At 44.4% G+C, this 24,239-nt stretch overlaps 2 protein-coding genes across 4 annotated transcripts in view; both read left to right on the top strand.

Moving 5' to 3' along the window:
• Positions 1-19,082, top strand: part of LOC142588319 (uncharacterized) — a 30,920-nt gene extending 11,838 nt beyond the window's left edge. Inside the window, exons 3-6 of one of the 2 annotated variants that reach the window (XM_075699927.1) lie at positions 57-279; positions 4,498-4,634; positions 7,684-7,911; positions 17,755-19,082. In XM_075699927.1, coding sequence (XP_075556042.1) covers positions 57-279; positions 4,498-4,634; positions 7,684-7,911; positions 17,755-17,832 — 666 coding nt within the window. In that variant the 3' untranslated portion in view covers positions 17,833-19,082. Of the gene's footprint in view, positions 1-56; positions 280-4,497; positions 4,635-7,683; positions 7,912-13,861; positions 13,907-17,754 lie in introns of those variants that run through there. The other variant, XM_075699929.1, reaches the window with a different exon arrangement.
• Positions 19,083-19,726: 644 nt separating this feature from the next.
• Positions 19,727-24,239, top strand: part of LOC142588317 (uncharacterized) — a 94,977-nt gene continuing 90,464 nt past the window's right edge. Inside the window, exon 1 of one of the 2 annotated variants that reach the window (XM_075699926.1) lies at positions 19,727-20,065. In XM_075699926.1, coding sequence (XP_075556041.1) covers positions 19,964-20,065 — 102 coding nt within the window. In that variant the 5' untranslated portion in view covers positions 19,727-19,963. The remainder of the gene's footprint in view (positions 20,066-24,239) is intronic. The other variant, XM_075699925.1, reaches the window with a different exon arrangement.

Raw genomic sequence — 24,239 nt, 5'->3', positions numbered from 1 at the left:
TCTTGCACATGTAACACAGCTTAACTTTTCAACCAATAATGGTGCTGTTTGTGCAGCCTCCAAAGAAAACCATCGGCAAAAGAGCTCACACGAGAGTGAAGCCAACATTGGCAGCAGCCTCATCCAAGCCACCTGCAGAAATGCTGGAGCTGGGCGTGAGTCCGATAGAAAGACGTGGCGGTCCCTTGCGTAGACCTCGAAGGAATCCTGCGAGTGAAGCCTCTGTGCACATTGCCACATCTACCCCTGACCGTACAAAGTCACAACCAACACTGCCAGGTATGCTAGGCCTTACCTTGACGATTAATTTATTTCCGCTACAAAGGCCCAAAGGTATTACATAAGGGCTTTATGGAAATGTGCATTACACGCGAACTTGCAAAAGAAAGAAAAAGGAATTCTTCACAGATGAGTCTAACACTTGGCCTGACACTAATTTGTAAATTTATTATCTTCATCAACTTTCCCATTTCTGTGTGACAACGTTATGGTTCATTATATCAAAAGTTATTTCAGTTGCCAATTTTCTAAGTCGAAAATGATGCTGGTCAAAGGTGTGTTTGTTGATGACTCTTTTTCTTCTTTTCTTGGGTTTAGGCAGTTGGTGGTTAGGGGCAGCGACATTGCTAGAAATAATAGATCAACGTCATATCTTCTGACCTGTGATTGTATCTGTTGCATGGGCTTCCCACAAAGGTTTTTGTAAATGTGAGCTTGTTGGCAGTTATGTATCGCTGACAGCAATTGACCAGCGTGGCCGGATTAACTCCGGGCAGCAGATGGATGACCTTTTAATCACGTTCACACCGGCAGCATCTTTTGTTGTCCCAATTCTTGTGCCTGATGACCCATCAGTAGGTCACTTGTCCTGTTCCTCTAATGCATTGTAACCCACCGGTGAACCCCAAGGGTGCTGTGTGCCTTTCAATTTTTCTCGTGCTTCAGATAGATGACGCGATCATGCGTCTAATCAGAAGCAAGAATTTTTCCCCTAAGATTTTAGCAGAAGACATGGCTTTCCTGTTGCAGAAAAGCCCTGCACAGCTGCGCAGGAGGGAATTACTGCCGTAACTCACGTCGCATTGTGAACATGCTGAGGAGTCATATTAAATCAGTTTAGACAGCTAAAGCATTCTTTTAAAACTACATTTTAATTCATTTAGTAGGAAAAGCTTTATTATTGTTTTTGGAATTTGCATGTGGACATTTTGGCACCAGTATATCAGCATGACATCACTGATTTCAATGCATTTCTTTGCATTCTGTTTGTTTTAGGCATTTCCATTTAAATGTGGCCATTTCGGTCGGAACTGAAATCTGTGACATTATTTTCACCAGCGCAGTGTTTGCTGAGCCCCTTTGGTAGGCTGAATTTGTGCCAGTGTCGCGTCGCCTGCTATTCCCAGATAGTTCTGATGCTTTTTTTTTTTTTTGTAGTCATGGACTGAGAATGCCTGCTTGCACGCACATGTTGTTGTAAATTGAAATATCATGCACGGTGCTCTGTGATGAGAGTATGGAAATTTGTGATGCATAGATTTATTTGGTTGTTTGGGGTAGAAAAAAAAGCTGTTGACAGAAACATTGGGTTGTCGGGAACTTAGTGTGAGAGTCTCATAGTTATTTCATTATGGCAGCAAATTGTGCCGCTGTGCCGTTGCTGCCATATCTGCAGGTCTCGTACCTGTTTCTGTGATGAGTGTAATGCAATGTTTCACCTTTTGTGGTGCTAGAATTGCAACCAGAAAAGGTGTGTTCGCGTGAGTTAATGGATCAGTAATGCACCCATACATGTTTTCACAGATGTATGTTTAGTGCACCATGGATGTTTAGTACATGACTGAACAATCTGTAGTAAAATAGTAAAAAAAAAAAAAAAAGAAACATGGCAGGTACATATGCACCACCAGCTGCATTGGTCTGCATAGGCTGGGAGAACCTGATGTAATTAAATTGGGAAATTTATAATGGTAAGATTTGTTCACAGCTTTGCCATTGATGAGTTGTTTAAACTAAGACTGTCTTTTACAGAAGTTAGACCTAGAATGTATGCTTTTCTTGCGACATGTTAATCACTGTGCAAAATTGATTATTGCATTGTTGGCTTGCCAAGGGAGACTTTTGAAAGGCCTACTGTAATGAAATTTTCGACTGCCTAAAAAGCTCAGTTTCAGTTAATTCAGACGTACAGTAGCATATGCAAAATTTTGTTTAAAGAAAGAGTGAATGCGTCACAAAACGATGGCAAAAATTGGTGATTTTCATGCCGGAACTTACAGAAAAGGCTGCAAATACCACTCGGTGGAAGTGATGTACGACTTAGACTGAAGAGAACCAGCAGCGCCCATGTCATCTGCTTCCCTTGCTTGTACTATTCCCGTGTATCGGTGAACAGGTCCTGCATGCCTGCGAGCCATAGAATTAGTATACTGTTAGCTGCTTTGTGCACTGTGCCCTTGCCGTAGCACGGCTGCGATGTTCTGTTACTGTGAAGCATTCTTCTCCGAGTCAAACTGGTTTTCAGTATCTGGCTGTCCATGTTCAACAAGCAGAGCATCAATGCGTTCCGTCTCCGAGCAGAGATGACCACAGTGAGGTGTGATCAAGCTTGCAGAGTGCATGGATGGGAACCTTGTTCCATTTGCGCCATTTTGATACTCAAACAAATTGCTGTACCAAATGTATCACGGTGCACTAGAACTGCTTTGGCATCTTTGGTTTTGGCGGGTGTTAATGAAAAAAAGCCGGTGCACTGCAGGACATTGTGTCATTGGTCTCAGAGCGTGTGTAAAAGTAAATTTCGTATCCTGGCCACCAGTGGCTGCAAACAGCCGTACCTCCTAAATAAAACTAAAGCTAGTGACATTCTTTTACCTTGCTGCCCGAGCTGGCTAGATCTGGGGCTTATCAGTGCCTCTTTGTTGGTGAAGTGACGTGGTTCTGCTGGTGACGCTTCCATGAAAACGTGTGTGCTTACTGCTGGCTGCGCCCTTTTCTTTTTTATTTGCACCGACTCCCAGACAGGTGCTCTTGATCACAGTGCTGAGCCCCACAATTGCAGTGATAGAGAATCCTGATATCACGTCAATCCCATTGCTGCGCAGCACGATCATCATGATCAAAGACTGCGAACTGAGCGGGTGAGCAGTGAGGGAAGGTGAATGCGGCAAGAGGACTTGGAAAAGGAAACGCCAAAAAAGGAGAAATGTCGCTCCCTTTAGTTTATTCAGGAGGCTTACACCCAATCACTCAATGTGAACTCCAGATGTCTTGGTGCTTCTAGTGAGTCTAGTTAGCAAGTGGTGAAGCGAAGTCAGTCACGTGTAGAATCTTGGTTTGAGCTAGTCGGGGCTGTTACATTACCTGTAGTGTAACCTGAAATGTAGTGTCAACTAACCCTAGCTTCTTCTAAACTTCTGTTGAAAAACACCTCCAATCACTGCACCAGCACTTAATACAAAATTGAATGAAAAATGCCTTTAGGCTGCTCCTCAACATTTCTTTTATTATGCAGAATGCAAGGTTTTGTGTCTGTTACCCCACTTGATTATAATAATGATCTACCGGGATATTTACTTGCTCCAGGCTGCTCCAAAACCAGAATTTGCCTGTTCCCATCTACTCCAGAATTAAATTTCATCCGTTCCGAAAATTGCTGCAAAATGATTTTGAGCATTTCCTCCTCTATGAGTGGGCAACTACTGCCATCTGTAGTAAAGGCTGGGAAGTAACTGAGGTCCGGCACAAAGTGCGCAAAAAGTTTTTCCCGTTTCATTTTGGCAGCGTCGCATCCTGGCAATGTTCGGGAAGCAGATCTTGCACAGATAAGTGACTGTGCTCGTGAAATGCAGCCAATGCAGCTTCATCAAGTGCAGTTTGCATGCTTTGTGCCTGTTGGATGGTCTGCTTTGCACTTGCCTGCTGCGGTGCGCACTTGTGTCCTGGAAAGAAGGATATTTTATGCCTTCCACTGTGAAATGTTTTATACTGGACAATCATCGCTTGTGTTCGAGCACGTGTCCAAGTACTTGACGGCCATGCAATACGTTGGCATTCTTGCAACAGCTCAAAGCACATGTGCAACAACGAGAAAGCATGCCGAAAGACACACCCATCAACCAGCAAATGTTGAGTGAGTGTTGCATCCTGGTGTATAGGTGCAACTGAGAGATCAGCAGTCGTGTATGGTTCTGGGACTTTTGCCATATCAGCATCGCTACCGTTTTCCGCCAGATGCATGGGTCATCTACTTAGGTGGTATTTAAAGGCTGCTAATAAGAACAGTAGACAGTTGCCAGCCCTGCAGTTTTGCCAAGATTACTCAGATAGTATATGCTATGCATTTATAGCCAATTTAGTCCAGCTGAAAATTTCGTTGCAGTTGGCCTTGAAGAGGGCACTTCTGATTATGGTGATGAGAGGTTGCCACTTGTTTGCTTTTGTATCTGGCACTTTCTGTTTTCGCACGCGATAATTGTTTCCCTTTTCTTGTTGTAGATGCACAGCATGTAGAAGAAACGTCACACATGTCATTTGATCTAGACCGTCGTGCTGCCGCAACGCCATGCCTCTTTGACTCGGCATTGACACCAAAGTGGACGTCTCGCACAGGCTCTCCATCACGGACGCGGAGGGTATGTACATTCTTTCACAAGCTCATATAGCAAGATTTGTTTTCTGGAAACCTGCTTTTTATATGGGACACATCTAAAATATGTGATTAACAGGCGCAGAATTAGAGTTTGTGATTGTCGTCAGTTTGTTCAAATGTAAATAATCTCTACATTCTGGCGTCTTCTACCTGCTGTGGTTGCTTAGTGGCTATGGTGTTGGGCTGCTTAAACACGAGGTCGTGGGATCGAATCCCGGCCACGGTGACCGCATTTCGATGGGGGTGAAATGCGAAAACACCTGTGTACTTAGATTTAGGTGCACTTTAGATTCCCTGGTGGTCCAGATTATTCCGGAGTCCCCCACTACGGCATGCCTCCTAATCAAATCGTGATTTCAGGTATTGACACAACTAGGTTCAGGTTTTGACAAAACCATGGTGTCAAAACGAAAAAGAAAAAAAGAACTTGTTTGGGTTCTAGTTCAGTGAACTCCAATTTTGTTACAGTTGAGTTCCAGATTGAATAAATAAAAAGATTATAATGGTTCGCAAACCGAGATCGGAATACTGAACCGATTGAGGGGAGCCAACTTCCCCCATGGCGACTGGCTGCATGGTGTTACCAATTTGTGCGCATGGCACATGCACAAGTTTTGTCACAAGAAAGCCAAAATAGACCCATTGGCACCTGGGAAACAGCAGTTGATGTTTTCACATGGATATTAATTAATGCAGTTTAATGCAGTCTAAAGTCGGCCATCTTTGGCGTTGGTGTCGCTGCAGTCTTCAGCACATGATGCGGCGCCCTGGCGCGTCCATCCCCGAGCTCGCCCTTTCCCTTGTTTGCTTTTATCGTCATCCATAAGGAGTGCATGCAGAACACTTGAAAATAATCTTAGACATATAAAGCACGAATTTCAGTATTCGTAAATGTAAAATGTCATGCTCACAACCGAATTGTTATAAAGTTTCGTCTTTGTGAATGGCACATTGAAAGTCAGCTAGATAACATTGCTGGCATTAAACGAAACCTTAGTCGTGCATATATTTGAAAAAATAAGGCATTATTAAGTCTAATACAGCAGAACATAGCTTACACTTTACCGTTATATGCGATTTCCCATTGCCAGCGTTCACGGTCAAGAACGAAAAAAATTACCCAATACAGTTATGCCCCTTTATTACTGGTTGATACGTTCCCGACTGGATCAATATTTGCTGTCAGCCGTGCTGACCGTCCAAGCCACATTTGCACAAAAGTAATGGTAGTGCCGGTGCTCAGTCCAGGCAGCATGCACTTCAAAGAGAAAGAAGAGAAGGGAAAGATTGAATAAGTTCTGAGCAGTAACGGTGACTGAACTGGACAAGCTCCTTAGTTGGCATCGAACTCACTCACTTGTTTATCATGACCCCAGTGCTGTTGAATCTGGCCGCGCCCAATCTTTGTCACCCGGGTGAAAGCTAAAGCTTATAATAACTTCATACACTACTCGTATGCCAAGCAATGCCTCACACTCCCCAGTGAGGCATCCCCCGCTGCCCTTCCAAACCTTCACTGTGCCACAGATGTGCAAAGAGTGGATGCATTTTTGGGTGATAAGGGAAAGGGGTTACACAGAAGCACTGGAAAATTATTCTAAAGAAATGGAGTTTGTGCTCGATAACGCGCACAACACAGCATGCAATACAGTAGCACATCGGTAATGTGAAACCAGCGGGGACGAAGAAAAAAATGTTTGTTTTTGGCTGAGGACCAAAATAAGTATCCTGAATTTCCAAACCATCAAAACCAGCATGCTGATGTCAGATTGTACTTTGAGGCTGCAAGTCTACTGCAGTGAAATCCCGATAATTCTAAATCTCTTAATTCTAATTGACGGATAATTCAAACTGCTCTATTGGACTCAGCAAAATTCTACCTAGTATTCGAGTAGTGAAAAACTGCAAATTTGAGCTCTAAAAATCGCGCATTGGTTATTTAGAACAAAATTTTCACTCACAGCAATGCACCGCTTTCCAGACATACCTGTGCCAAAGGCAAAGGTTCAATGCGTCGCTAGCTATCGTAATGTCGCATGCCATAAGAAAGACTAGAAAAGATGTGTGGGGAGCAGAGCAGTGCACGTTTATTACGTTACCGTGCACTCGTCTATGCCCCCCTCTTAGTGCGGGGTCGAGCATATCATCCCCATCGTTGGGCACATGAGAGTACAGCGCGCATGAAACCACCACCCTTCTTGGCTCACCCTCGCACGTTTTCCCTTGCACCCGCAGCAAACAGCACGCGAGGCGCAGTCTTATCACATTTGGACTTTATATAGAATTTAGGCTTCCCCTGCCACATGTTATCGCACACTGATGGAGGAAAGATAATACACTTTTCAGTGCAAGCCCTGTGATGATTTTGCACGCTATATCACACAGTTGATCGGGCGCTATATTTAAAGGGGCTCTTATTAGTTCGAACTCCATTTTATTCTAATAATTCATCGGTCCCCTTCGAGCTTGAATTGACCAGATTCTACTATATATCGTTGCAATTAAAAAAAGAAAAATTTTGCCGGAGAATACTTTTTGCACAGCCCCATGGAACTGCCAGTTGTCAGCAATTTCAGCAGGATGTTTTTGCGTGCTGTTAAACTTGTAGTGGCAGTATGCTTGATTAGTAACATAAAAGCTGAAATATCGGTCAAACTTTTTTTCAATGATCCACAGCAAAAAAAACTCCCGTCTTATATACTGGTCATTTTTTACCGGTTTATACTATTGTTGTTTTTCCCCCCATTTTTTTAGAATTAATGTTTGTTGGGTCGACCTATATTCCAGTCTGACCTATTTTACGGTTTTTACGATAGTCTGTGCATGCATAACATGCATCCTGACTGGGCACATGTTCTCATCGTTCTCCCCATAAGTGTTGGGTCTATTTTTGGGTCTTCTTTCACGGAAAGCCCCTGCTGCACTTGCTCTAAGAGTCAAAACTTTCTACAACTTCTTTTTCTCTTTTGAAAGAGGATTAAACAGTCCTTCTAACTGGGTTTGCATTTTGACATTTTAATTGATTCTTTCAGAAGAGGCATTGTGGTGACAGTCCAGAGCTGTCCCTTCAGGAGGTCAGGCGGACATACTCTCGTGGGAACAGAGCTGCGTCCGTTCGTGTCAACCTGTTCGAAGACCTCGACCTCCCTGACCACATGCAGGAGGATGAAGAAAACTTCTTTGAGCCAGAGGAAGAACAGCAGGTGAAGAAGACCAAGGTGCACAAACCCAAGGCACAGAAGCTGCACAGGCAGAATGATGTAAGTTGGTAGTGGACTTACGCTGGAGTCGGACGTGAAAATTTAGTGATGCTTTGAGTGGGTGCACTTTGCTGCAGCAAGTGGCACTTTGGCGGTGTGCTGCAAGATGTGAGAGGAAAGTGGTCATTTGGAATTTAAGGCAGTCGTACCTCACGAAACACACACATACAGTTTAACCTCGATTCAGAAAACTTCAATATAACGAAATTCTCAAAGTAGTTAACATATTATAACTTGTCCATAGTACACCATGTATTTAGAACCTCAAATAAGGAATTGTGTTCGTACATTACTTCACTGTAATGAAATTTCACGGCCACCACGAAGAATACCGAAACAATAAATGGCAACTTCTGTGGATGCAGATGGTCTAATAGTTGAATTACAACTGGCTGCTTGTGAACACACCTTTAAAATAGACCACCGACGTGGAGCAGCGTCATGTTCAATATAAAGTCCTGTTTATCCTGTTGCACCTTGCTTGCTGTATGCCTTGGTGAGAGTGAAAAACGTGTGAGGATGTGCAGTATTTTCCCGTGTGAGCAGAGGGAAAGGGTAGGAGGAAAGCGAGTTCATGGTAATGCGAACAAGCACATGCACGAGTGGGGGGGGGGGTGGGGGGCAGGTTGGTGTGCGTGTTCTTCTCTAATGCGACTATGGCTGTGCACGGCTATCAGCGCGGCTGAGTGCACGCGCAGCCTGCGCTGTGTTTTAGATGTAATCTGCCACGTGTGCAAAGAGTAGGTGTGCTGAGATGGCATGGCATTATGTGTAGTCCTCTTGCGTGTTTAGGGTGTGTAATCTCGAGTTTCGGAGACGCATTGAAGCGAGAGGCAGACGAAGCATTCGTTTCCCCCTGGTGTTGCTTCTCGTGATAGCGTTGTTCCACTGCCACCACTATCAGCCGTGGGGGCAGAGGGGACGCAAAAGCATGACTGGCCTCCCTTCATACTGCCGATGTGTAGATATCATCTGCACAACATGAAACCATATCTTTCATTGCAGACTCTCAAATTTAACAAAATAATTTTCTTTCTCCTTCAGATTAGCTTTTTCCAATGAGCAAATTTTGCAGCCCCTTCCATGTAAGAAAAATCCATCAGTGTAGTTAGTTGCATAAAAAGTCTGATTTGAATATAACAAACCAAATTGCTGATTTTACAGACTTTGTTACGTAGATGTTTAACAGCACTTGTTATCTTCGTTAAAGGGACACTAAAGGTTACCAGAAACTCAAGTTAAAGTGGTAGAGCAATGTTCTAGAACGTCTAAGGCGTCAATATAATCGCGAACAGAGCTTTAGTAACCGAGAAATTGAGGTAAATGCATGACACGATTTGAGACCCCCCAGCGACATTCCGGTACTAGCCCGATGACGAAAGGTCTCCTCATAATTTGTGTTACTAATACTCAACTACTCGTATTAAAAATATAATTTCATTCGATTATAAGCCGGAAAAAATGCTACTTGTCTACGTCTATTCGATTCTAGGAAAAAATAACATTTTGACGTTACCCTTCAGTAATATGGGTGTTCGAAAGGTTTCGTTTTCGCTCGACTCTGCGCCGCGCACGCTTTGGAGTTTCAGTAGTTTCGTTATCGCGTCGTGCTGTGAGGGTTCTGCTCGCGAAACTTTCATTTGGAACAAGCAGCGAGAATGCCACGTCCATGTGATGTCGTGGGAAGCCCTCGTTGCTTTCCCGCTCCGGAGAGCCGGTGTCGAGGCCGCCGTCGTAGTACGCAACGACGCCGGCAGTGCGAGCCCTCAGAAGCAGGTCGCGCTCGTCGGTGCTCAAATCGCTGAAGTTGAGCCCACCATCGCGAGCCAATCTGTCGGTGTCAGGGTCCATTGCGACGAGCGTCGAAGTTAGCGTCATAGAATGAAGTACCAGCTTATGGGCGTCTTGCGCTGGAGTGTGAGGTATAGTAGCGGCACCTGGTGGCGGTGCGGGAAACGACATCTGGGTCGTGCCAGCTTGGGTCGTATTGAGCCCTGGCTGTGGCGAAGCACGTTTCTAGGCCGAGTTTTGCGTCGATTCGCACATTTTTATGCCCTGTTGCGAGTGCGAAAAGGCTCGTCGCTTCTCGTAGACCACGCCGACCACGCTGCGAGCTCGCCGCAGCCTATATTTTAACGAAAACGGACTCTCCGTGTGCCGTGGGACGTAATGTGGGACGTAATTCGTTTCTCCTTCCGCTAGCCATCATACTCCCGCTTTCGCTCTGCTGTCGGCTCTGTCTTGGCTCTGTTTCTGGCCGCGCGTTCGCGTTTTGCGCAGAAAAGCCGTAGCGCCGTCTGCGGACGCCGTTCTACACACCGATGGCGCAACGTCACTATGAGACCATGATGTCAGTTCTCCTCGATCGGAGGGCGGGCGATTTGAACTGCGCTAGAGGTACGCGGACGCTTCAGAACGCATTTTCTCTTAAAATAAGTCTCTCCTTGGCACGAAACAAGCGTTTCGAGGTTTCTGGGATGGTATTTCAACAGTCCACGTTGACTTAATAGTAACCTTTAGTGTCCCTTTAATACAAAACACCAATAATGCAATGAAATGTCATGCTTTCGGAGCAGACAACATTGCATCCAACACCCAAGTGATCTGCTGCACTTCAGGAAGTCCGGGCAGTGGCGAAACGTCGGTGCACAGAAAGTGACACTGATTTTGTTGGGAGAAGAAGAATGGCTTTTTTTATAAGCAGGGATGCTTAAAACATTCTAAACCGCAAAAATGCCAGTTTCAGAATTGGCATCGATTGTCTGCTGGGTATTATGTTATTTATATATGAAGCACTAATTTGGTGCAGCAAAGAGAGATCAATGATTGATGTTTTTTGCAGTGACATGGCACAGGACATAAGCTATAGTGCTCAATAATGAATTGCCGAAATATCCCCTCTAGTGTGTTCATATTGGTAAGGCTCGTATTGCTCCTTCAGTCTGAACCGACAAAGATAGCAACATTGCAATAAACTAAGTACTCTAAAGGAGCACAGCATCACTTTTCAGTGATGATTTTTTAACTCTTGGGCAATACAGAGCATCTAGGGTACCATTATAACAGCCAGCATATGCACGATCGTGTACCCAGTAATATAATATTAAGGTGGTAGGCCACACACACACGAACTTTTTTTTTAATCAGGAGCAAGGATTCCAATAACTTCTTTACCTGAATAAGCATGTCTTATTTAGCTTATTCAACTATTTAAAGTGCAGAAAATTATTCATTTTATTTTTTGGCAGGTAATCTTTCTCGTAAAATGTCGTAAAAGTGCTAGTCGCTAGCCAGCAGGGATAAGCAACTAATGAATTGCTGAGTTGAGTAAAGCTTTGGCATTTATGTAGCTAAGTGGTAGACCTGTGCAATGAACTAGGGTAAATGCAATGTGATAAATATTAAGAAAGGAATGTTCAAAAAGCTAAGCAAAGGGAAAAAAATTGCCAATTTTGACCAAATTTGTTTGCAAAATGAGCTGTAAATGCAAACATACTGCATCAATTTCTTTCCTTCTAGTTCGTCGCACTCATCTCCATGTGAAGAATGAGGGTTCAAAATTTCATATCACAATGTTCATTAAAAAAAAAAAAAAGGTTATCAAAGTTTGCATAACATGAGGTGGAGCAAAATCTTGTTTTGAGAGAAACATAAACAAATCTTCAAATCATGTGAAAGCTGTCAAAGCTACACAGAAGCCTAAAATGCACCAGCTTCACAGCTGGAGCCTCTACGAGATGCAATAGAGCCTCCTTTTGTTCGTGTGGCTGCTCGGTGACAGCATAAAATGAAAAAAAAAAAGTATTTCGAATTATATAAAAGAAATGGTACTGATTCTCACTATACAAGAGTATAGGTTGGAAAACTCATTCAAAACACCAAACTAATGATGATAGGAAGATGATGTTTTTGCAACATCTTGCTGAATTTTGAGCATACATAAAATGTAAAAAACGAAAAATCACTTTTTTGAAAAGAAAATTGACTCTTGAATGTGGCTTGCTACCTTAGTGATTTCCACTGCCCAATTCCGGATTTCAATATTCCCACCAGCAGGCGTGGACAACCTTTGAGTGATATAAATCATGAGTACCCAGCTTTATGGAGTTAACATGAACCACCAAAGCGCTGACGACGCCGAAGACACCCGTCGTCTGCAAAATTTCACACGTTCGCCCATGTTTGCCCACGTTCGTCGACGCCGGCGCTAGGTGGGGGACACGCACTTGCATCTCTCAGCCGTGTTTTGGCAAAGGCACCTGTAGCTGCTCTGAAGATGCGTCTCCACTAGCATCTTTGATGTCACACTATTTCGCTCTCAACAATTACATTTTTATGATTGCCTTCGCGAGGAGTCCAGAGAAGGGAGTAATTTATAGAATTTAAAATTTTTTAGCAATCTGCCGTCAGTCATATGTATGAAAACATTCCTGGTAAGCATGCAGAGGTAATGCTACAAGCGTAATGCTCTGTGCAGTTCTGTGGTTCATTCTGAGGTGGCGTTAGTTCATTCACTAGTCGTGCTTTTGTGAACAGTCTGAATTAGTTTAATATTAAAGGGACACTAACGTGAAAAATGATTTCTTCTGCATCAGTAAATTACCGTTCTACAGCACCAAAAAACACTTTTACAACGATAAGACGTTTGGTAAGCCAGAAAAAGCGCAAAAACGAAATACGGGTGGCGACGCCTACTTGAGTTCCCGCACCTGGGGGCTGTGATGTCTTGGATTTTGGTGGTACCTTCTAGGGCCTACTAATTATATATAGCGGTACAGATTGACTACATTGTGTTCTAAAGAAACCAAATATTAAACATGGCAAGTTTCGGGAACCTTTATTCAGCCAACGCGGCCCAAATGCGAAAACCTACTTTGGTATCCCTGACGTCACGCTGACGTACCGGCGCTGTGGTTTCGGCGTGAAATTCAAATACTGATACTTGGACCTTCATTTCCTCATCTAATAATCAAGCTATTTTTTTTAAATGACTTCCTGCAGCGTTCTCAAACAATGCTTCATTAGTCTAAACTGATTTATTATTTCGCTTTAGTGTCCCTTTAAACACACTGTTTTGTGCTAAAGCAGAGTGCGTTTAAGAAGGACAGCGTGTAAACGTTGGGGAAAAGTGCGGAAATAAGACAGAAACAGGCATGAAAAGGACGCACACAAAAGGCACTGTGTTTTTAGTTCGTATGTAACTAATTGCCCTCACCTACAGCCTTTTTAGCAACAACATTAAGCACCTCAGGTGCGGCCATCCTGGCCAGTTGTATCAAGGCTTACCTGATGCTCAATGTAGCTGTTGTGCCTGATGCTCAGTAGACAGTAGTACAGCATTGTGGCCATTTTGAGAACAGGAGGATCACACAGTAGCAGTTGTATATTGCACAGTTGTATCCACTTAGCACTGTCATGCACAGCGGTGACAAAATATGCTATCTAAAGGGCCCTTAAAGGCTTAACACAGTCAGGTCAGACAGCTAGACTGCTCTTTTAAATACTTAGCCACTTTTTTTTTAAAGAGGTGACTTAGTTGCAGAGGGAATCATGACAGAAAGAGCTGGTCCCCCCCCCCCCCCCTTTTTTTTTTTATTTCAAGTTGTCCATATTTGAATGGGTGTTCATAGGTGTGCACCAGTAATCTCCGAGGTAATGTTTTCTTACATGCTACTGCCTGCTTTGAGTCAGATGCTTGCATAGAGAGGGCGCCACGCTCCTGTAAACTAGTGTTGGTAGCACCAGTGAGTTCTGCAAGAATATTCAGCTAAGTCAGCCCAACTTAATTTTCTTATATGTTGAAGTGTACCATAATTAGCCATTATTATTATTGATTGGCGACAGTTTACAAATTGCAAATGGGACATTTTATATCATGGAAGTTGGTGCAATTTTCTCAGTACTGTTTTACCTTTGCCATTTTCTTGCTTACCTGGGCTTCACTTTGCAGAGTAATGAAAAGAGGAGGGGTCAGGCTTGACCCTAATTTGTTCTGTTAAAAGAAAAGGTAAAGTTTCTGGTTACTTTTAGGAGCGGATATTTATGTGAGGTGATCATTTTAAAGATACATGTTGAAAGTGATCAAATGGAAGCATGGTACAACCTTTACATGAATGAAATGGTGTAAACAAAAGGAATAATGAATTTACAAGGGCAAAGTAAGCCGGGGCTTATTTTTCCCTTGCATGTCTTATTTTTATTCCTTTCTTCTTTTTCTTATATTGAAGCCCAGGCCTAATGTAGTAGTGTTAGATCGGGGTTGGCCCCCCTGGAAGAAACCCTGCGTACTACTCCTTTCCACGAACAGACACACAAATGCATGCATAGAGAGAGCAGCTGCTGCAGCAAATGGTCGCGAGGCTAGCAGAAGATCTGCATTCTCTGGTGGAAGTCAGCCATTACCTTGTAGAGTCACCTGTGTTCTTGTATTGGTACATTTATTTTATGCCGGTAAAAAATTCCTATGTCCACTCCCGGCTGGTTAAAGTTTAAAAGATGTAGGTGATCCACGCTCCCCACTGCACTCAAAGAGGCACTGCAGCAGGTTCGCTGACTCACCGGCAAATCGTAGAGATGTTTTCTGTAAGTGTCCACTTATTAATGAACTCACCATTTTGTCCACCGCTGATTGACTGGAGCAGTGTGAGCGTTTCCACAGTGATCACATGGGCAAGTGGCCACAAACCGTCGCACGCAAACCGGACACGGGGCTCCAAGGGGTCCCTACAACACATACTGTTAAGAGTGTTTGTGCAATGGCACGCATAAAATATTCCCAATAATTCACTCAAATTAACATCACTCAACCATTCTACACTAATGCAAAAGGCGCAGGAGGGAATGCGTGGAGAGGAGTCACTTTTATTGGCAGGAATTTGATATCCTTAAACTTCATTTATTAATTGCAGGGTTCACACTGGGCATTTGAAGTTAGTTTTTAATGTCCACATAGACCTCCCCTGTGGAATTGATGTGTTTGCATAAAACTGCCAAATTATTTCAAGGTCCCTTTATGTGTAAGATGAAGAGTGTGCTTCAGTGTGAAGAGTGAGCAATAGAAAGAATGCTAGTGCAGTTTTAGGAGCAAATGAAAATCTAGTTTAAGAGGAAGCTTTAGCTCGAGTGCTCCTATCTAAATACATGTAAAAGGAGAATTCGTTTTCCTCGGCAACCACTGCACCAAATTTGACGAGGTTTGTTGCACTTAAAAGACAAACTTAAAATCTAGTGACTGCTGGTTTCGAATTTTTGAGTTAGGCCGTCAATTTTTTATTAAAAATTGGCAAAAATCGTAAATTTTCAAAAAACGAAACTATCAAGTTTACAACTCTGTAACTCAACCACTAAAAATGATAATGCAATTCTGTGAATCGCATCTAATAGTACGTCTAAAGCGGACAAAACTTATATGTTACACATGAATATAAAAAAATTTAATCATAGGGGAAATACAACTTTTGCAAAACCATTGTAACCAACGTAACAAATTCACGTAAGATGTAAAATGACATATTGAATTTGTCCGCTTTGAATGATCTAATGGATGCCGTTTACAGAACCGCGATATGAGTTCTTGATGCAGAGCTATTAATTTGTTAACTTCGTGCTTCTATTTTTTTCAAACGGTCAAATATTTGAAAATCGTTTTAAGAAAATTCAAGTCCTAAATCGAAATTCCGCTTCCAACAGTCACTAGAATTTAACTTTCTCTTTCAAATGCAACAAATTTCATCAAAATCGGCCAGGGGTTATCTCATAAAAACGTTTTTGCGTTTTACATGTATTTGAATAGGCCGCGTCGGAGTTGGGCCCGAGCTAAAGCTTCCTCTTAAGTATATACCTGCGTTACACAGGTACTTTTGATTGCAATGGAGCCAAATTGGGATCATATTTTTGTATTGGGATTGACTCTGTTGAGCAAGCTCGTGGAAGGGAGCCGATGGGGCACTCGTATTTCATTTGTCTTCTGTTTGGACACTCTTTGAAAGCATGCATGTGACAGGGGTATTAGAGAATTATATAACTGAAGCCTTATGTAGGATTCAGCATATGCATGTTTGCGGAGTGTTTCTTTATGGTGTTATTGTCTTGCATAACATAAAGTGTGGCTGTCACATAAGGCTTTGTCTGCGAACTTAGTCAGCTGACAAATTTATTTTAGTGATGTTACTACCTGTCGCACCACCATGATGCCAATTGTGGGTAGTCCATTGATGCAGGTGCTTGCTCACACAAAAAACTTTGGTTGGCTTATGGACTGCCACTGTCGAAACCAACCACTTATTTGTTGCCATCTCATTTTAACTAACACTGCTTCTCTCTGATTAAACACTTGTTTGATGAGGTATAACATCTCAAAACAACACAGTGGCTGTGGGAGACACTGACTAGGCTCCACTTCTGAGCAGCATTGAAGCCTGCCTGCAATGACAGCTAAGAAGGCAGCTTCAGTGCCAAGTATATGAGTGGTCTTGCAATGTGTCTCTGCAACTTGATGCCACCTCGATGCCACCTTACTTCACACACAAAAAAAAGCTCATGAAAGTTCCCCACGCCAGGTTCGGCAACATTAAATAAATAAGCGTAACATATACGTGATGTGTTGACGATCTTGTCTGTAAATTATTACAGTGCTGCACGCTGTAAAAACAGCTTAAGTTTCAAGCCAAACACTGTGCGCTTTTTTCTCAAGGAAACCTGCTCCCAGCCAGAGAGTCACGGTCACACACAGAAATACCTCTTTGTAGTGCATGTTTCATCACTCGCCATTACCAATCATAAAATGAGGAAGATTGCTGCAAAAAATGAAGAGAAGGGAAAAAAGGAGGCACGTCTCAACACCGCAGTATATTTCTCGGCTCTAGTATGAGAGAAAGCAGAGAAGGAACACCATTTGGGAGCACTATTAGAGGCAGAGGGAGTGATGGTCTCCATTGGCAGTGATGCTTGCCTCCTTGTGGCATGATAACAGGACAGATAATTACTTCTGTCTCTTCCAAGTATGAACCGATATCACAAATTATTTTGCTAAGTCACTCCTTAGGCAGCACTTTACAGCTTCCTGCATAGATATAATATAAATGTGCAATGGGGCCTGGTGATGGGCTGGCTTTTAATGCTATGTTTTGACAGTTTGCACATGCGAACCCAGGAAAAAAAACAGCAGAAAGCCTCACCACCCTTTCTTGAGTGTGGATGAGCCGTCTGTTGAGCTTCTACACGGGCCGCTCAGCTGCCAGCTTGTTTTGACAGCAAAGTAGCATGCATCCTTAGTGACTTTGATGCTGTTTTCTTTGTTGGCTTCATCAGAATCAGAACAAAACTTTAGATGGCGGCTTTATGCTTGGCTGCCCATTTAGCCCACTATGGCAAATATTGGAACACAGGCACTGTAGCTTAATTTTGAGCAGTTGGGGTTCCTTGGCATGCACCCAAAGCTTGGTACAGGATAATTTTTACATTGTACTTCCATTCAAACGTGGCTGCTTCACCCAGAAATATCAAACCCTCTTAACTCTTATCACTTGATTTCCTCATACTTGTGCGAACAGATCCTCATATGTCTACTTTCCTCCTCATATTTGCTACCCTCTCCTCTTCCTTTAGGGTGAAGTAGCCGAATGGACAGTTACTCCGGTCAACCTCTCTGCCTTTTTTCTCTCATTTCCTCCCTCTCCTCTTCACTGTTTAGAAAACTGTCGCATGAATTCCAACTTATTCCTGGTAGACTTGTCATGACCCTTTTTGCCACCATACAGTGGAATTCAGTGTTTGGCTCAGACTTGTCTTTGACTTACTCATGGTGCCCCTCTCAGCAGGCCTTTTTTCCTTTTGCTTTTTCAGAGGGACTTCGACGAATGGGTGAACAAGATGGCAGCGGAGTTTGACGAAATTGAAAAATTTGAGTTGTGTTATGATTAGTGTGTCCCCCATGGCCACAACTGCTCCCTATTCGTTCTGTGGGTTACACAAGACGCACAGACAAGGAAGGAAGGCATGAACGACACGAGTACTAACTCTGAACTAGCATGTTATTGAAAGACACAGCGATTTGCAAGGTGGTGATGATGATGACTTATTGCCATCCCCTTGGAAAGGTGATGCCAGTCACCTAGCCTGCTTGAGTTATTCAAGTTTGCCATGCATCTCCTTCAACACCACCTGGTGGCAGCGGATTGAAAGAAATAACCAAAAAATATAATGAGAATATCCTATTTTAGCATTGGCATTGCCTGTAAGTGAATCCGCAGCTATGCGCTGGAGAGATACGCACATTGTTTCTTTGTAAAAAAAAAATAGTTGGCCCCATCTTATTGATGTGGCCATGCCACTTTGGCCAACATGCAATTTGCCACGGGCTAATGGGAAACACCTGTGTTTGTCAGCCGTTTATTTTGTTGGCAGAAAAACAACATGGGGGGGGGGGTGTAACTGCACAGTACATGTGTAAGATTCACCAGCACAAAATGATATTTGTTTGATATGTTTTCGGTCAAGTTTTATGGTTTTATGTAATTGACTTTCATTTACTATTAGGTGTTACTCGAAAGAGATCAATAGGGCATATTTTGCTAGCATGTTAGCATAGCCATTCGTATAAATCACCGTGCCTTTCAGCAAATATACCAGTTGAGAATCTACGCTCATGCTGTCCTTGCCTTCTTTTATTGTCCTTGCGTGTGTCTTGCAATCCACAGTATGAAGAAGCACCAACTTGCCATATTATTTGCAGTTCTGCTGCAGCTGACTCGCAAGGATATGCCACAAGAACCGGCAAGTGTTCGTTGTCAAAGCCCAACAGAGGTTGCTGAAGTAGATTTGTGGTCAATTTCTTTTACTTGCTGTGAGCACCGTTACAAATATACATAATGGATTTTCTTGTCACCCTGTAAAATGAGATTTTAATCTCGTTTCTGTCTCAGATTTTAGTTTCATTTTAGTTTCAGTGTGGCCACAGTCTCTGTACTTATATTTTTTCGTGCGTGTATTTAATTCTTTTATTGCTTGAGTCGAACACGCAGCTTGCTACTATGTGTCTACTCGATTTTTAGTAAGTACTATTACGTAATCATTGTACATATATACTGATGGGGAGAATGGTAGGTCGCACGCGTCTTTAAGTGTGTACGTTCTGCGACTGCGGAATAAAAGTTTTGATCTGCTACTACAAACTCGTCGTGCGTCAGGGTGACTCATTCATTCACAGCGATCGCGCAACTTTCCAGAATGCGCGCAATCCTTCGGAACGGTGCGAGGCAAGTACCGTTTCAGCGGCGAAGGACAGCGAACAAACAGCAAATTGATTCTTGTCTCTCCGAAGAACGGCGGTGCAGTTCCGAGAAAAATTGGAGGCGAACGCGTGCCGTACGCGCAACCCCTTCCTGTGGCCTTCGCCAGCCTTGGCCCGCTCCTCGCGAGGGGCCGAACCAATTTCTAAACCACTCCCTCGGAGCCAGTCTGAGCCCTCCCCGCTTCGCGGTAACGCCTGGCCATTCTCGCGAAACGCAGCGTAGGCCTCACGTTTCGGTGACGTCGGAGCGTGATTCATAGCTTGCCTTTTATGGGCATGGAAGTGAGAATCGCTCGTGGTGCGAACTAAAGTCTCGTTTTCGTAAAGTTTACGAAATTTTACTGAACTTTGTTAATTATAGGCATAACTAACGACCTTTATCGGGCGTTAGAACGTTCGAAACGAGTACGAAACTTCACCGCGATGCGAGGAGCAAAACCTCGTGATGCGCGTGGCGTCAGTGCAATTTGCGGTGACGTTGCGACCAGAGTTGGGCACGTGATCCGCCTCCAGACGTCGTTTTTGGTTTATTTTTAGCTGAGAAGATGATGTCACCGCTTGGTCAGAATTTCGGCAGGGCTTCCCTCAACCTTCGGGCACCGCGGGTGACTCATCCTTTCGTTTGGTGCCACAGCGCGAACACCACGAGCGACTTGGCTCCGGGCTCCGCGTAGTCGTCTGCTGCGGACGCCCACGAACGCCGGCGCCAGCGTCCCTTGCCGTTCTTGTTGGTGGCCTGCTAGTGAGCAGTTGTGAGTCGCCATGTATTGCGCTACGAGCGAGTCGGCCGATCTGCGGCTGTCCGTCGCTGATATCCTGTCGTCGATGGCCAATGGAGTACCCGACGCCCCGGCGACAACTACGGTAAGTGAAAACAACGGCATGTCGCGCCGTTTCTCCCCTGTACACGCGCGTGGCGGCGCGCCCCGGCCGTCGATACTTTCACCGTCTGCTACTGCGCTAGGGCTAGTGGGGCCCGCAGCGCGCCGACGGGACTTGTTTGTTACGTGCGCGTGCCGTAACGCTCGCGCGGTATCTCTCACGCCCTAGATAAAAGCTCCCGATCGGGCTGTGCCGCATCGGCTTCTTTTCTCGCCAGGAAATAAACGCGTTCGTTGCGCGGGCCAGAAAAGACGCGCGCTTGTGACCTTATGACACGGAAGTCTTCGGAGCGCTTTGCAGGCTCTGCGCTTTTGGGTGTTGGTCGGCGGCGGATCGCGAGTGGGCAGGTCTTGTCCGTACCTGTTTGCTGCGGCTCCTCTCTGCGTGCCCAGGCTGTACCGCGGCGCGCGTGCGTCCGTGCCGTTAAATAACGTCTCCGTGATCGCTGGGAAAGTCGTAAACGTTGCCCTCTGTTGGTTTCGCTGTCAAGTGTCCTCGCGCGGCCCCACCTGATTAGTGGGATCTGTTTTGGCGACTGTTCCGATTTTGTCACCCAGATTTCTCGCGCCTGCGTGGTACTTGGCGTGCGGCCACTTTGCGTCTGGTTGTCTTTAGCTTTTCATTAAGCCCAGACCACACGTACGCTTGCGGACGCGCGCAAGCTCGCGTTCACGCGCCCACGCATGCGCACACGGTGCAGCATGGCTCGTACGCGTCGAAACGCGGCGTGATCTCGGGAAACAGCTCCTCTCTGTTATCGCGCGCTTGGGTTGCCTCGCGTCGGCGCGCCTGGCTACGCAGCTACGGCGCGGAGCGTTCAACTCTCAGTGAAGCAGATTTATATCGTGCAAGAATGTGGTTCTTCCTTCCTTTTTGCACTGATCTAACAGATATAAAAATATAACAATTACGTTTATAAATATCGAAGCATCTTGAAACGCTGTCAGTAACAAAGTACGAAGCAGCGCCTGCCGAGGCGTCTGTGAGTGAGCCCAGTGAGCGCGCGCTGTCGCGCGTCTTTGTGGATGCAAGCCACCATTACTCGCGAGGCGCGGCAGGCGCTAGGCGCGCGGACGCGAGCTAGCGCGCGTCCGCAAGCGTACGTGTGGTCTCGGCTTTACACGATCGCTGTGTGTGCGCTACCAAATGCGTGCATGGAAACTGATTCAATGCTTATTGAAATTTTCACAGCTCAGCCGTTCGACTTCTTTTTCGTACGTGTTGCCGCAAGGTGCATTCAATTCGCCCGGCCGTGGTAGGCATGTATTACGCTTGACATTTGTGTCGTACGTGAATATTCGCTATGTGTACATTTGCTCACTTATTTACATTTTGTGTCTCTACATTGTCATTTTGGGCTTCCGTTTCTGACGTTCATGGCTCAGTTTTAACCTGGTTTTATGGGAGCTGCAGTAGTGTAGGATGTAAACAACTCACGCTTTCATAAAATCCTTCGCAATCAGATGGCGCGGTTCATAAAAGGATATAACTTTTAGGAACAAAAAACGCCGCTAGTCGAAGTTGCAGACATTATAAAAGAGCCTGGTATTTTCAGAAAGTTTGTTTCTCATCAGTTAATCGATCTTATATTGGAGGAGTTGAGAATGGGGAATACAAGCTTTCGTTATATTATTACCACTAGGATCTTATTTAAAGCCGTATATTTCAGCACAATTATCATTTTGTAATGTAGTTGTGACATGGCTGTGTACTGACCGTCACTTGCAAAAGTGACCACCGAGACATAAGCGTACGCCATAAAGCTCATTTATGTGATGATGATCATGAGAATTCCCCATTGGAAAGGGGCCCATTCTACCACACTCTAACATACTATTTTAAGTTCATATGCAACATTATAATGTCATATGTTTTATTTTCCACTCCTTGATATCTATAATAAGCGAATGGTTACACCATGTTGCTGCCATGTACCAGTCTTTATTCAGTCATTCTGGTTCTCTACTTATGGGCTGCCCAGCTTCCAAATGCCTCTTGCTTATTAGAAAAGAAAGGCTAGTTGGTGCATATACTAGATTTGATACATTGTTAACTAGCAGTAAAATGACGCTTGATGAGGATGAGAAGCGCACTGGCAGTGCTAGTGTCAACTAGCGTTGTGTCCTGTGTACTTCTTGTTCTTGTCCCCCTTCGTTTTAGCGCTTATTAACAAAGTCTCAAGTCTCTCGCTTATTTTCGCTGTGCTGTTTACCCTCACGTTACCGCCATTAAGCTTGCAGGTTTCATGGAGACCGACCACGTTTTTATCTACGTTTGGATGCACGTACTCTAACATTTTAACAATTCAGATATGTGTAGTCTCCCTAGTGCTTCTTACATGATACACAGGTCATATTCTTGGTTTGGGTAAAGCTCCTAAAGTTTTAGAATAGGGCTTTGCGTGTTCGGATAGCGTTTTGCGCTGACAGCGCCACTACGGCATCATAGAAAAGCTATTAGAAGTAATTAAATAAAATATAACATTTTATGATAAGAACGGTAATTTTGACTTTCGTGTATTCACGTTTAATTACAATTTAGAGGTTATTCTGAAGGCAGCACACAATTGCGCTCAGTTTTGAGTAACCAACTTTATGTGCCTTCACCAGCCAAGCTAAGCCGTGTTAGGCCTACGAGCCATAAAATCCACAATCAGTCTTCATAACGCATGCTAGTTGAGAGAAAGCGATAACCGCAGTCACTTCTCCTAGCTTGCGAACTTCAAGCGTTCTCACGAATCGAACCCAGTTTGGTCTAGGTTAGAGCTGTCGCTTCGATGGGTGCCACCATGTTTGTTTACGCAAATCTCTTAGGGCAACTTTTGGGGTTCCCGCTAAATCAGTGAAATAGCGTGCCCAACACAGAACTCAAAGTGAAGCTTTTTTTGCCTTTTGTTGCTGTGGCTGCTGCTGTCCGGCACACCGCGTCGGGGGGTGGTTCAGAGAGTGTATATACGTGGAAGGAGCATGGCAGAGAAGAAAAGAGACGTGAGGACATCGTTTCGACCGCACTGCGTCGAATGTGCACAATACCCTCTGGGGCTCCCGGGTTTTCGCCACATTAGCCTCTTGACAGCTGTAATTATCTGAGACTCCCCACAAGCGCATACGTTTCTACCGACGTGCATGTCCAGAGGGAAGCTAGATAGTCTGAAAGGGAGGAGGTGGAGATGGGGCAGGGAATGGGTAGAACCGACGCAGTTGCGAAATAGCCTTGCCACTCTTCGCTCGCATTCCCATACAAATAAAGGGGGGGGGGGTAGAGAAAAGGTGACTTGAGAAGGCAAGGAAATGCTGGAAAAAACTGAAGTTCAAGGTACGGCACCACGGTGCGTTTCTGCTATTTCTGAAAAATAAATTGCTCGAGGTTGCGGATTTGACCGAGGCAGTCGCATTTCGACAGGGGCGAAATAAAAAACGCTCGCACACTTTGATTTAGGGACACGTTAAAGAACACCATGGTGCTAAAATTAATCCGGAGTGTGCCACTATATGGCCTGCCTCGTAATCCGATTGTGGTTTTGGCACGTACAGCTCCGTAATTCAAGTTTAACGCTTCTGCCACGATTCGATGCGTCATGTGAAGCAATGATAACGGTCAGAGGTTATGAAATATGGCCCACAACAACGCCTCAAGCAAACGCCTCTCCCTTTGTGTTTTGTGTACTACTCGGACAAACAGCAGTGGTGCAAGCAATGTTTAACATCAACTCGCCACTCTTGTGTTGGACAAATTGTCGAAGAAATGAAATGTTCGTCATCAACATTGCCACTAATAATTGTCACTCAAAGCAAACGGCTCAGAAAGCTTCGCTTACATCGATTCCCACAGTGTGTGGGATCAGCATAATTTTTTGTAGAACATTTCCTTCTTGCCCTGTATACTCAGCAATTGGTTTTCCGGTTCTTTTCTGCCACTGAGAATCCACGTCTGTGCAAATACAAGTGCCCACCTGCTGTCCTCTGTATGTCTGAGTCTCTTCTTGTATAACATATTTCACTGTTATCACTTGCACCCCCTAGTAAGCCTAGCAAGAAACATGAAAGCCGTGAGAAGAAAGACTGTCAGTGTGCATTCCTTGTTTCTGATGAGACACATCCACTGCTTACACAAATTATATTTGATTCTGCCTTTGACCACTTGTGTGCTTGTGGAC

This window comes from Dermacentor variabilis, chromosome 7 (assembly GCF_050947875.1).
Source record: "Dermacentor variabilis isolate Ectoservices chromosome 7, ASM5094787v1, whole genome shotgun sequence".
NCBI classification, from domain to species: domain Eukaryota; kingdom Metazoa; phylum Arthropoda; class Arachnida; order Ixodida; family Ixodidae; genus Dermacentor; species Dermacentor variabilis.
This window is presented reverse-complemented; position numbering and strand designations above follow the sequence as displayed.